General features: G+C 42.1%; 1 protein-coding gene across 1 annotated transcript in view; it reads right to left on the reverse strand.

Annotated features, from left to right (window-relative positions):
• Positions 1-15017, reverse strand: part of TAF1B (TATA-box binding protein associated factor, RNA polymerase I subunit B) — a 174299-nt gene that overhangs the window by 41868 nt on the left and 117414 nt on the right. Inside the window, exons 12-14 of the mRNA XM_073674171.1 lie at positions 9252-9342; positions 8480-8550; positions 7114-7339 (exon numbers count right to left, since the gene is read on the reverse strand). Of these exons, the coding sequence (XP_073530272.1) occupies positions 7114-7339; positions 8480-8550; positions 9252-9342 (388 nt within the window). The remainder of the gene's footprint in view (positions 1-7113; positions 7340-8479; positions 8551-9251; positions 9343-15017) is intronic.

Below are 15017 nucleotides of genomic sequence, written 5' to 3' on the forward strand. Positions count from 1 at the left end.
TCAGTTGTGTTGTGCAGAAGTCAGGTGGATACACAGCTGATAGTCCTACTGAATAGACTGTTAGAATTTGTATTATGGCAAGAAAAAAGCAGCTAAGTAAAGAAAAACGAGTGGCCATCATTACTTTAAGAAATGAAGGTCAGTCAGTGTGAAAAATTGGGAAAACTTTGAAAGTGTCCCCAAGTGCAGTTGCAAAAACCATCAAGCGCTACAAAGAAACTGGCTCACATGAGGACCGCCCCAGGAAAGGAAGACCAAGAGTCACCTCTGCTTCTGAGGATAAGTTTATCCGAGTCACCAGCCTCAGAAATCGCAGGTTAACAGCAGCTCAGATTAGAGACCAGGTCAATGCCACACAGAGTTCTAGCAGCAGACACATCTCTACAACAACTGTTAAGAGGAGACTTTGTGCAGCAGGCCTTCATGGTAAAATAGCTGCTAGGAAACCACTGCTAAGGACAGGCAACAAGCAGAAGAGACTTGTTTGGGCTAAAGAACACAAGGAATGGACATTAGACCAGTGGAAATCTGTGCTTTGGTCTGATGAGTCCAAATTTGAGATCTTTAGTTCCAACCACCGTGTCTTTGTGCGACGCAGAAAAGGTGAACGGATGGACTCTACATGCCTGGTTCCCACCGTGAAGCATGGAGGAGAAGGTGTGATGGTGTGGGGGTGCTTGCTGGTGACACTGTTGCGGATTTATTGAAAATTGAAGTCATACTGAACCAGCATGACTACCACAGCATCTTGCAGCGGCACGCTATTCCATCCGGTTTGCGTTTAGTTGGACCATCATTCATTTTTCAACAGGACAATGACCCCAAACACACCTCCAGGCTGTGTAAGGGCTATTTGACCAAGAAGGAGAGTGATGGGGTGCTACGCCAGATGACCTGGCCGCCACAGTCACCAGACCTGAACCCAATCGAGATGGTTTGGGGTGAGCTGGACCGCAGAGTGAAGGCAAAAGGGCCAACAAGTGCTAAGCATCTCTGGGAACTCCTTCAAGATTGTTGGAAGACCATTTCCGGTGACTACCTCTTGAAGATCATCAAGAGAATGCCAAGAGTGTGCAAAGCAGTCATCAAAGCAAAAGGTGGCTACTTTGAAGAACCTAGAATATAAGACATATTTTCAGTTGTTTCACACTTTTTTGTTAACTATATAATTCCACATGTGTTAATTCATAGTTTTGATGCCTTCAGTGTGAATGTACAATTTTCAAAGTCATGAAAATACAGAAAAATCTTTAAATGAGAAGGTGTGTCCAAACTTTTGGTCTGTACTGTATATATATATATATATATATATATACACACACAGTGGGTACGGAAAGTATTCAGACCCCTTTAAATTTTTAAACTCTTTGCTTCATTGCAGCCATTTGTTAAATTCTAAAAAGTTCATTTTTTTCTCATTAATGTACACTCTGCACCCCCATCTTTACTGAAAAAAAACAGAAATGTAGAAATTTTTGCAAATTTATCAAAAAAGAAAAACTGAAATACCACATGGTCATAAGTATTCAGACCCTTTGCTCAGACACGCATATTTAAGTCACATGCTGTCCATTTCCTTGTAATCCTCCTTGAGATGGTTCTACTCCTTCATTGGAGTCCAGCTGTGTTTAATTAAACTAATAGGACTTTATTTGGAAAGGCACACACCTGTTTATATAAGACCTCACAGCTCACAGTGCATGTCAGACCAAATGAGAATCATGAGCTCAAAGGAACTGCCCAAGGAGCTCAGAGACAGAATTGTGGCAAGGCACAGATCTGGCTAAGGTTACAAAAGAATTTCTGCATTACTCAAGGTTCCTAAGAGCACAGTGGCCTCCATAATCCTTGAATGGAAGAAGTTTGGGACCACTGGAAGTCTTCCTAGACCTGACCGTCCAGTCAAACTGAGCAATCGTGGGAGAAGAGCCTTGGTGAGAGAGGTAAAGAAGAACCCCAAGAACACTGTGGCTGAGCTCCAGAGATGCAGTAGGGAGATGGAAGAAAGTTCCACAAAGTCAACTATCACTGCAGCCCTCCACCAGCCGGGCCTTTATGGCAGAATGGCCCGATGGAAGCCTCTCCTCAGTGCAAGACATATGAAAGCCTGCATAGCGTTTGCTCAAAAACACATGAAGGACTCCCAGACAATGAGAAATAAGATTCTCTGGTCTGAAGAGATGAAGATAGAACTTTTTGGTGATAATTCTAAGCAGTATGTGTGGAGAAAATAAGGCACTGCTCATCACCTGCTACAATCCCAACAGTGAAACATGGTGGTGGCAGCATCATGCTATGGGGGTGTTTTTCAACTGCAGGGACAGGATGACTGGTTGCAAATGAAGGAAACATGAATGCGGCCAAGTACAGAGACATCCTGGATGAAAACCTCTTCCAGAGCACTCTGGACCTCAGACTTGGCCGAAGCTTCACCTTTCAAAAAGACAAAGACCCTAAGCACACAGCTAAAATAACAAAGGAGTGGCTTCAGAACAACTCTGTGACCATTCTTGACTGGCCCAACCATAGCCCTGACCTAAACCCAATTGAGCATCTCTGGAGAGACCTAAAAATGGCTGTCCACCAACGTTCACCATCCAACCTGACGGAACTGGAGAGGATCTGCAAGGAAGAGTGGCAGAAGATCCCCAAATCCAGGTGTGAAAAACTTGTTGCATCATTCCAAAGAAGACTCATGGCTGTACTAGCTCAAAAGGGGGCTTCTACTCAATACTGAGCAAAGGGTCTGAATACTTATGACCATGTGATATTTCAGTTTTTCTTTTTTAATAAATTTGCAAAAATTTCTACGTTTCTGTTTTTTTTTCAGTGAAGATGGGGTGCAGAGTGTACTTTAATGAGAAAAAAAATGAACTTTTTCGAATTTACCAAATGGCTGCAATGAAACAAAGAATGAAAAATTTACAGGGTCTGAATACTTTCCGTACCCACTGTATATATATACAGTACAGACCAAAAGTTTGGACACACCTTCTCATGTAAAGATTTTTCTGTATTTTCATGACTATGAAAATAGTACATTCACACTGAAGGCATCAAAACTATGAATTAACACATGTGGAATTTATACTTAACAAAAAAGTGTGGAACAAATGAAAATATGTCTTATATTCTAGGTTCTTCAAAGTAGCCACCTTTTGCTTTGATGACTGCTTTGCACACTCTTGGCATTCTCTTGATGAGCTTCAAGAGGTAGTCACCGGAAATGGTTTTCACTTCACAGGTGTGCCCTGTCAGGTTTAATAAGTGGTATTTCATGCCTTATAAATGGGGTTGGGACCATCAGTTGTGTTGTGCAGAAGTCAGGTGGATACACAGCTGATAGTACTACTGAATAGATTGTTAGAATTTGTATTATGGCAAGAAAAAAGCAGCTAAGTAAAGAAAAACGAGTGGCCATCATTACTTTAAGAAATGAAGGTCAGTCAGTCCGAAAAATTGGGCAAACTTTGAAAGTGTCCCCAAGTGCAGTTGCAAAAACCATCAAGCGCTACAAAGAAACTGGCTCACATGAGGACCGCCCCAGGAAAGGAAGACCAAGAGTCACCTCTGCTTCTGAGGATAAGTTTATCCAAGTCACCAGCCTCAGAAATCGCAGGTTAACAGCAGCTCAGATTAGAGACCAGGTCAATGCCATGTCAATTCTAGCAGCAAACAGATCTCTTTAACAACTCTTAAGAGGAGACTTTGTGCAGCAGGCCTTCTTGGTAAAATAGCTGCTAGGAAACCACTGCTAAGGACAGGAAACAAGCAGAAGAGACTTGTTTGGGCTAAAGAACACAAGGAATGGACATTAGACCAGTGGAAATCTGTGCTTTGGTCTGATGAGTCCAAATTTGAGATCTTTGGTTCCAACCACCGTGTCTTTGTGCGACGCAGAAAAGGTGAACGGATGGACTCTACATGCCTGGTTCCCACCGTGAAGCATGGAGGAGGAGGTGTGATGGTGTGGGGGTGCTTTGCTGGTGACACTGTTGGGGATTTATTCAAAATTGAAGGCATACTGAACCAGCATGGCTACCACAGCATCTTGCAGCGGCATGCTATTCCATCCGGTTTGCATTTAGTTAGACCATCATTTATTTTTCAATAGGACAATGACCCCAAACACACCTCCAGGCTGTGTAAGGGCTATATGATCAAGAGGGAGAGGGATGGGGTGCTACGCCAGATGACCTGGCCTCCACAGTCACCAGACCTGAACCCAATCGAGATGGTTTGGGGTGAGCTGGACCGCAGAGTGAAGGCAAAAGGGCCAACAAGTGCTAAGCATCTCTGGGAACTCCTTCAAGATTGTTGGAAGACCATTTCTGGTGACTACCTCTTGAAGCTCATCAAGAGAATGCCAAGAGTGTGCAAAGCAGTCATCAAAGCAAAAGGTGGCTACTTTGAAGAACCTAGAATATAAGACATATTTTCAGTTGTTTCACACTTTTTTGTTAAGTATATAATTGCACATGTGTTAATTCATAGTTTTGATGCCTTCAGTGTGAATGTACAATTTTCATAGTCATGAAAATACAGAAAAATCTTTAAATGAGAAGGTGTGTCCAAACTTTTGGTCTGTACTGTATATATATATATATACACATACACATACATACATATATACACAGGGTTGTCCAAAAGTAGGTGGACAGAAAGTGTAATACGGTTATGAAGAGGGAGATTTATCTAACATGGTGTAAAGTGAAACTGGCTCAGTTGCCCTTAGCAACCAATCAGATTCCACTTTTCATTCCTCACAGACTCTTTGGAAAATGAAAGGTGGACTCTGATTGGTTGCTAAGGGCAACTGAGCCAGTTTCACAGATCTAGTTTTCACAGATAGATCTCCCCCAAATCTGTTTTCTTTTCAGATAATTCAGATAACACATAATGGCAAATAATTTAAATACAGATTAAAAAAAATGGATTTTAACAGAGTATTGGAAATCTCAAAATGCTGAAACCGTTAGAGCAAATTGGGTTGAAACATTTGGTACTCAAGCCCCAAAGAGACAAACCATTTACAGCATTCGTGACAAATTCACTGCCACTGGCTCAATCCTTAATGCTCCAAAAACTGGTCGACTCAAAACAGTCTGTACAGAAGATAATTAACAACAGGTTGCTGAAACATTTGTTCAGAGTCCAAAAAAGTCCACCAGAAGAGCCTCTTTGAAATTGGGAATTTCACGAGCTTCTATCATGCGAATCCTGAAATCTATAGAGTGGAAGCTGATCGTCCACGTCTAATTCATGGTTTATTGGAGGATGATCCGGACAGGCGGCTGCAATTTATTGAGATTATGCTTAACGAAACTGAAGAAAATCCAGTAATTTTAGATAACATTATGTGGAGTGATGAAGCTTCTTTCTAATTCTCCAGCCATATTAACAGACATAATTGTATTTACTGGTATAATGAGAACATGCATTTAACATTAGAGCAACAACTAAATGAGCCTGGTGTCAATGTTTGGGGAGATATTTCAAGTTTTGGTGTTTTAGGACCAATATTTTTTGATGGAACAGTCACAGGAGATAAGTATCTCGAAATTCTAATGAATCAAGTTGTTCCCCAGTTACAGCAACAGCCTAATTCAAATGACCTTTATTTCCAATAAGATGGGGCCCCTCCACATTATTCAAGAGTGGTCCGCAAGTATCTTGATGAAACACTTCCTAATAAATGGATTGGCCGAAGAGGCCCACTTGATTGGCCGGCACGTTCACCAGACTTGACCCCAATGGATTTTTTCTTTTGGGGAGTAAACCAAAAAGTGTCAGTGATTTGAAGAATTACATAAGAGATGCATTTCAAGAAATTAATACCCAAAGAGACTTGTGCAAAAAAGTTTGTCGAAGCGTAAGAGGCGACTTCAAAGCTGTGCAAATTGTAACGGAAAACAGTTTGAGCGAGTGCGTTGGTAAAATTTAAGGGCTTTTGTATTATTGTTCAGAATAAAATGTAATTGTCAATATTATGCTTGTGTTAGTAAATATAATTTTATATATAAATCAAAATAAATGTTATTATTTTCTGGCCACCTACTTTTGGACCACCCTGTATATATACATATATATATATATATCCACCAATAAATAATAATAATAATAATAATCTTTATTTTTATATAGCGCCAACATATTCTGCAGCACTTTACATACATTATCATCGCTGTCCCCATCTATAATCTATATTCCCTATCAGTATGTTTTTGGAGATATATATATATATTTACTTATTTTTTTTTAATTATTTTTATCCAAACTGTTCAGCTTTAGAAAAGTGGTAGTCAACCATTTTACGGTTGTCCACTGCTTTGATGTTGGTGGCCTATCCCGTGGCAGAAAAGTGTATTTTCATACACTCTGTATTGAGCCATTCTCAGGTGCTGCAGCTCAGTGAATAGGAGCAGAACTGCAGTACCCAGGAACAGCCACTAGACGCGCTGTACTATGTGCACACCTGTCTGCCACTGCAAATCTTGGATATTGATGATTTATCAGAAGCACAGTCCATCAATATCTAAGTAGTGGACAACGTCTTAATATTCACTACAATGATGTACATATGAATTCTTCAGCAAATGCTATAGTTCCTCGAAACCCATTATAGCGATAGCTCATAAATTAAAGCAATTGTCCAAGATTACAATAGTTTGTTTTTTTTTCCTTTCCAAAAATGGCACTCATAGAAAACTCTTAAAAGTTTATTCCTAAGTGGTCAGTTTATTCCCTATTCACAGGATAGAAGATAACCTGTTGATTGCTGGGACTCCCAAGGGTCCTGAGATTGGGGCTCTGAACCCTGAGATAGGAGCGGAGATGGCAATCTACGTCCTCCACCCCATTCACTGAAAATGCTGAGAAAAGCTTTTTTCCAGCAGTTCCATAGACAATGAGGCCTGGCATCCCTATGTGTATCCGCTCCTTTCAGGATTGTAGAGCCTTGTTCTTTGGGTTAGAGAACCCCAATCTTAAGATCCCTGGGGGTCTCTTAGAGATCGACAAGTCATGCCCTATCCCATAGAAAGGGATGTTTCTGCTGTGGGGCATCGCGCCTCTCATAACAATTACTAGGTATTCGCTCTAGGAACGTCTTACCTGCTTCTGCATTTTTTCACGGTGTTCAACCAGTAATTCTTCTTCAGGCTGCAGAGCAGTTTCTTACTTTCTTGCGCAATTCCCTCCAGGCTGTGGCCATGAAAACAGATCTTGCCTGTGTTCGGCTCTTCCCAGTTAAACAAGAAACTTGATGGGCCCCGATTCCCAGCGTCAGGTGCAGCACCCGCCAGCTTGCTAAACTGACTCTGCAGGTTCTTTGCTATCCCTGTGTGGAGACACAGACAAAAGATGCCATTCATCAGTGCCCGGACTCATTATTACAGACATCCAGGCCCTTGTTTTGCCCGGGTGACAGTTATTGCTCATGTTCTAGATGGAAGGTCAGGATGTGTGAAGAATTATCTGCAAAACAAAAAAACAGACATGGATTTTCATAGTATCTACAACCAGTATCATCAAGTCTAAGAGACCAATTTAATACATGTAGTTTTAACTGTGAAATCTGGTGACAGATCAGTTTTAAGATTTATTTATGCAATACCTGAAAAATTTTGCTGTGATTGGCACGGATTTGTGCTGAATGTTTTATGAGCGGCGACATATTAGCTAGTTCCGGTACCAATAATACCTGTATTTGTCGATGCAGATCGACTCGTTTTGTGCCTCACTATGAAAAGTGTAGCTTGAAGAGTGCATTAGTGTAGTGAGGTGCAAAACAAGTGGACCTGCATCGACAAATACAGGTATTATTGGTACTGGAACTAACAAATAGGTTGCAGCTCATAAAATCTCAGCACAAATCGTTATTAAAAAAAAATGTAAAAGTTTTCAGGTATTCTATAAATAGATCTTAAAGCTGATCTATCACCAGACTCCACAGTTAAAACTGCATACATTATTAAATTGGTCTTTTAGACCTGATGATACTGCTGTAGACACTATGAAAATCCATATTAGAATTGCTGGGAAAAAAATATTTTGTGAATCCTGCTAAAGAAACTTTCAAAAAAGGAATGTGACGTTGATTTTTTTTTTGCCTTGTTGCAAATCTGCATTCCCCGAGAGAAGCTGCCAGGGTTTGCTGGGAGTTGTAGTCGGAGATCACTAAGAATATTCCAAATTCCCAAAGTTCGGTTCTTTGTGGCCGAGACCAAGGATACAGCTACCGCTGACTAAGGTAAGATGATGTGAGCACAGTCATTTGTCTAGTTTGATGAATAGTCATTAGAATACAATAAAGAACAACAACAAAATAAACCCTTATATTAGCAAATGTTTATGGATAAACAAAGCCTTCTTAATAGTCTGCGAATTACCATCACTGCATGCAAGCAGCCTGGAGCGAGCAAGCAGCACGCCTTGTATGAACATCAAACTGTATTGACTATAAACAATCCGCACTTACGCTGCCTTTTTATTAACCTTGCTCTGGACCTCCGAGAGTAAGACAAAACTCTCTCACTGTCCCAAGGAAATCTGCAAACAAAAAAGATGCGAAATTAAAGTGATCTGTGCAAATTAGGGCTATTTAAATATTGGACAAACACAGGTATTATTAGTACCGGAACTAACAAATAGGTGCCGCTCATGGAAACTCCGCACAAATCCACACCAAGGGCAGCAATAGTATTTTTGGGTATTAGATAAACAAATCTTAGAGCGGATCTGTCATCAGATTTCACAGTAAAAGCTGCATACATTATTAAAATTGATCTCTTAGACCTGATGATGCCGGTGTAGATACTATGAAAATCCATATTAGTATGGCTTTATAATCCTGGAAAAAAATTGAACATGAAAGGAACTTTCAAAAAAGGATTGTGTCATTGATTTTTTTTTTTCAGAGTAAGTACAGCAGCCCCATCAGATCTAAGATTTAATTTAATAATGTATGCAGTTTGTATTGTGAAATCTGGTGACAGATCCTCTTTAATCTTTATATCTGAAATAAAAATAAAAAAAAACAATCTGCAACTTTTCTATACACTTTGTGCCCAGGAAACCCCTTTATCATTAGTTCTGGATTGAAACATACATATTATTAAAACATTGCAAAGCCTATGAGAAATGAAGAAACCTTAATTTTTATATTTTCTTGGTGTTCGTGTTTGTTTCCTTGTTCCTCACAACTCCAAAACCATACACAATGTGACACAAAGCAGAATAAACGCACATACCTGGCCTGCTCTTCCTCTAGATTCATGGCCGCTTCATCCATACACGGTCTCATGATCATGTACCATTTTTTTAAATCAAATCTTGTGATACCTGAAATAATAAACCAAAAGGTATCAATATTGACCACATGCATTCTCTAAAAGGGATAGAGTGAACACAAATGCAAGACGTCAGAGAAATGTTGGGCATTGTGTTGGTAGACTACAAGTCTCAGCATGCCATCAAAGCTGTAGACTGCAATGGCATGCCACTGTGCTATAGGAGCTTAATATACTAATCGCAGACATCTATAGGTGACCATAATGTTTGGTCAGCAGCATCTTCCCCAACTTGGGTTAGCAAAGCGGACATGCTATATGTACAGTAACAGCAGGATAAATGGCTGCCAGGTGTCTCTAAGTATTGTTGCTTCCAAGATGAGCAAAAGCCAAAGAGGACCTTTCACTGCTGAGATACGAGATATTAGCAATCAAAGTACTTGGCACCATGAGTTGACTTCAGTTAAGTCCGAGTGGGTGTTATCAGATAGTTTTCTCTGGGGGCGTATATGTCTTCTCCCTATAGCAGAAACACGTATATTACTTACCGGTAATGTGTTTTTTCGGAACCCATGACGGCACAACGAGAGAGGGGATCCGCCCTTCAAAGACAGGAAACCTTCAAGATAAAAAGGATGGCGCCTCTCTAAGCCTCAGTGGATTACAGAGCATGAGAGGACTCTCCGGTTACAGCACATCATTTTATTAACCATGAAGGAATTTCACCCATGTGAATACTCAACACCCACCAACCGGAAGGTGAACACCATAGTGATAGGGAGGGAATGTAAAGGTGCTGTCATGGGTTCCGAAAAAACACATTAAGTAAGTAATATACATGTTTTTATGTCACCCATGACCGCACAATGGGAGAATTACAGAGAACTAGGTATGTAACGGAGGGACCACAGTCTGCAGAACCCAGTCTGCAGATCAGAGGAGGCAGAAAGGTCAAGTCTATAGTGATTATAGAAAGTGGACGGAGATGACCATGTGGCCGCCTTACATATTTGCTCAATGGGCACGTCCGCTCTTTCTGCCCAGGAAGCAGCCATGCCCCGTGTAGAGTGGGCCTTCAGAATGTTAGGAGGATCTCTGCCTGATCCCGTATAGGCCATCGTGATGGCTTCCCGGATCCACCTTGATAGAGTGCCTTTTGAGACCTTTGATCCCTTTCGGGAGCCCTGAAAGGAGACAAATAGGGCCCTATCCTTCCTCCATGAGCTTATGGATGCTAAATAATATAGAAGGCATCTCCTGACATCCAAGGTATGAAATCTTTCCTCCTTGCTATTTTTTGGTTCAGGACAGAAGGATGGTAGAGCTATCTCCTGAGACATATGAAACTTAGAAACAATCTTAGGTAGGAAAGCAGGGTCTGGTCTCAAAACTACCCTATCGTCTAGCACTAGGGTAAAAGGTGGATCTGCAGATAAAGCCTGTAACTCACCAACCCTCCGTGCTGATGTTAAAGCCACCAGAAGTATTGTTTTTAGGGTGAGTAATTTTATGGACCCTGAGTTAAGGGGCTCAAAGGGAGAACCTGTTAACGCGTTTAGCACTAAGTTTAAATCCCAAGAGGGGACCCTTATTATAGGGACTGGATTGGCTCTACTGCATGCCCTCACGAACCTGGAAATCCATTTGTTACCGGCCAGATTATAATTATACAAGGCCCCTAAGGCAGAGATTTGGACCTTTAAGGTGCTAACCGCTAGGCCTTTTTCCAGCCCTTTTTGAAGAAATTCCAAAATGGCCATTATGGGAACCCCCCCCCCCCCCCAGGGAGAATCCCTGAGATGACAAGAACTTCTTCCAGACTCTACTGTAAATTTTAGTAGTGATTGGTTTCCTACTACCTAGAAGAGTAGTAACTAGATTCAATGAGAAACCCCGACCCTCTAGCAACGACCTCTCAAGTTCCAGGCCGCTAAGTGCAATCCTTTCACCTGAGGATGGAATATAGGACCTTGAGCAAGAAGGTCGGGAATCTCTGGAAGAATCCAGGGGTTCGTGATTGACATGCTCCTTAGCCAAAAGAACCATGGTCCCTTGGGCCAGAAGGGGGCTATGAGGACCACTCGAGCTTGATCCTCCCGGATCTTCCTCAACACAGCTGGAATTAGGCACGTTGGGGGAAAGGCATAGGCCAGACTGAAATCCCATCTGCACTGGAAGGCGTCTACTACTAAAGGGTTTTCTGTGGGATTCAGTGAGCAGAACTTTTTTAATTTGCTGTTCTGACGAGTCGCAAACAGGTCGACCTCTGGAGACCCCCACATGGCCACTAGCTGGCGGAAGACTGAGTGATTTAGAGTCCATTCTCCCTGCAATAATGGCCTGCGACTTAGAAAGTCTGCCTTCGTGTTGCCCTCTCCACTGATATGAAGGATCTTTAAAGAAAGAATTTTTCCTTCCACTAGAGAAAATATCCTCCCCGCAATTTGCATTAGTGATTTTGAGCAAGTTCCCCCTTGGTGGTTCACATATGCCACAGTGACCTGGTTGTCAGACAGCATTTTTTATGTGATGAAAAACCACGAGATTGAGTACAAATGGCATAAAAACATTGAAGTTTATTAGTCAATTAGAAATGTACAAAAATAATAATACGCAATATATACACAAATCTCATTATACAGACACTAGGTGAGTATTGGATAACCAAAGGGAAAAGGAAAGAAGGGAAAAAATAGCCCCCATGAGAGCCTCAAAGTCCCCCATAAAAATGTATTACAAATTGCATAAGTGCAAATAAATTCCACACAAGGAGGAGTCAAGTGGGAGAGAAGAGACCAGGGGAAAAGATAAGATAAGAAAATGTAAAAGACGGTGGAATCGCAAGGAGCGCATGCAGTCACAATCAGATATAAAGGATAAGGTACCCCTTACATATAGTTCCGCAATGTCGGAGTAAAGAATAATTTCAACATCCGCATGATCTATCATGCCACATGTGGCTGCGGACTTATTTATGTAGGCCTTACCTCTAGGGAGCTGAGAGTCAGAGTTCGCGAACATGTTAGGGACATCATTGCGGCTAGGGCGATCCCTGATCCCCGGGCGCTCAAGACTTTACCACGACATTTTAAATCTGCCCATAATTCTGACCCTCGATCACTGAGGGTCTGTGGCATTGACGTGGTTCATATGGGCTCCCGGGGTGGGAACGCCAAACGCCTTCTGGCGCAAAAGGAAGCCAGGTGGATCACTACTCTTGACACCCTTGCACCACGGGGGCTTAACAAACATCTTGGTTTCTCTTCATTTTTATGATCATCATTTATTTTCATATCTCCAGTCCCCCTGGTTTTGAATGTTATGTTTGTTATGCTCTGCTCCTCACGTGTGCGTTTCTGCGCCTGATCTCGCCCTGGGCTATGCCTCGCTCCCGATGCCCGGGGGCACTCTTGTTTCTTTTCCCCTAGAGATTTATCCCTAGGGGTTAAACATCCTTCTTCTTTTTGGTTTTATATTCTTTTAATTGTCCGTGTGATTTGTTACTTATTTGTGTCTTTGTTTCCTTATTTAGATTGCTTGACCACTTTTTCTGCACCTTATATTTCTTTGATGGGATCAGCTGTTTTCCATATTATCCTCATATCATGACGGAATGGGAATTGAGAATCTCTTTCAAGAAGATTGTTATGTAGTATCCTCCTGTATTGTATGAGGGAAATATGCTTCCTTATATATATAGTATCTCATTTTTCATTTAAATGTGACTATGTATTCTGCTTTATTCATACATATAATAACTATTTCTCTCATTATACTTTTCTGTCATCATATTTCTTTTTATTTCTTCCCTTTCTTCTTTCGTTCTCTCTCTCTTTCTCCTTTTCCTAAATAGTGGTCACACTATATATATCTCACTAACCTTATACGGGACACATTGTAGCGCTGTGGCGACGGCCGGTTGTGCGCATGCGCTGGGTAATCGCGGCCGGCACCCACGTGTATCCATCTCCATGGCAATGACGCGCCCCCGGATGTTGTCATTTGACACTTCCGGTTGCGCGCGTGCCGCGATGGATGACGCGCGACTGCTGGTACCGCTGTGACCCCGGCGCATGCGCTGTAACGGCCGGCCCTCGTCACAGCCTCATGCAGGCGAACACATGATCGTCCATGTGACAGTCTAAGGTCCTATATATTTTGGTCCTTATCAACTACATACCACGAGCCTCTTGATAAAGCCCAACGCGAAACGCGCGTCAAGGCCCCTGGTGGGTGTCCTTTCTCTGCCCCTCTGTGCCCTACCTGTTTGCGTGAGCTACCAGTCAGTTCGGTGAGTGCCCCGACTTATTCTTTACTCCGACATTGCGGAACTATATGTAAGGGGTACCTTATCCTTTACATCTGATTGTGACTGCATGCGCTCCTTGCGATTCCACCGTCTTTTACATTTTCTTTTCTTATCTTATCTTTTCCCCTGGTCTCTTCTCTCCCGCTTGACTCCTCCTTGTGTGGAATTTATTTGCACTTATGCAATTTGTAATACATTTTTATGGGGGACTTTGAGGCTCTCATGGGGGCTATTTTTTCCCTTCTTTCCTTTTCCCTTTGGTTATCCAATACTCACCTAGTGTCTGTATAATTATATTTCTGTATATATTGCGTATTATTATTTTTGTACATTTCTAATTGACTAATAAACTTCAATGTTTTTATGCCATTTGTACTCAATCTCGTGGTTTTTCATCACATAAAAAATGCTGTCTGACAACCAGGTCACTGTGGCATATGTGAACCACCAAGGGGGAACTTGCTCAAAATCACTAATGCAAATTGCGGGGAGGATATTTTCTCTAGTGGAAGGAAAAATTCTTTCTTTAAAGATCCTTCATATCAGTGGAGAGGGCAACACGAAGGCAGACTTTCTAAGTCGCAGGCCATTATTGCAGGGAGAATGGACTCTAAATCACTCAGTCTTCCGCCAGCTAGTGGCCATGTGGGGGTCTCCAGAGGTCGACCTGTTTGCGACTCGTCAGAACAGCAAATTAAAAAAGTTCTGCTCACTGAATCCCACAGAAAACCCTTTAGTAGTAGACGCCTTCCAGTGCAGATGGGATTTCAGTCTGGCCTATGCCTTTCCCCCAACGTGCCTAATTCCAGCTGTGTTGAGGAAGATCCGGGAGGATCAAGCTCGAGTGGTCCTCATAGCCCCCTTCTGGCCCAAGGGACCATGGTTCTTTTGGCTAAGGGCATGTCAATCACGAACCCCTGGATTCTTCCAGAGATTCCCGACCTTCTTGCTCAAGGTCCTATATTCCATCCTCAGGTGAAAGGATTGCACTTAGCGGCCTGGAACTTGAGAGGTCGTTGCTAGAGGGTCGGGGTTTCTCATTGAATCTAGTTACTACTCTTCTAGGTAGTAGGAAACCAATCACTACTAAAATTTACAGTAGAGTCTGGAAGAAGTTCTTGTCATCTCAGGGATTCTCCCTGGGGGGGGGGGGGGAGGGTTCCCATAACGGCCATTTTGGAATTTCTTCAAAAAGGGCTGGAAAAAGGCCTAGCGGTTAGCACCTTAAAGGTCCAAATCTCTGCCTTAGGGGCCTTGTATAATTATAATCTGGCCGGTAACAAATGGATTTCCAGGTTCGTGAGGGCATGCAGTAGAGCCAATCCAGCCCCTATAATAAGGGTCCCCTCTTGGGATTTAAACTTAGTGCTAAACGCGTTAACAGGTTCTCCCTTTGAACCCCTTAGCTCAGGGTCCAT

Source organism: Phyllobates terribilis, unplaced genomic scaffold (assembly GCF_046119375.1).
Source record: "Phyllobates terribilis strain yellow unplaced genomic scaffold, ASM4611937v1 Scaffold_3__8_contigs__length_932513732, whole genome shotgun sequence".
In the NCBI taxonomy this organism is placed as follows: Eukaryota; Metazoa; Chordata; class Amphibia; order Anura; family Dendrobatidae; genus Phyllobates; species Phyllobates terribilis.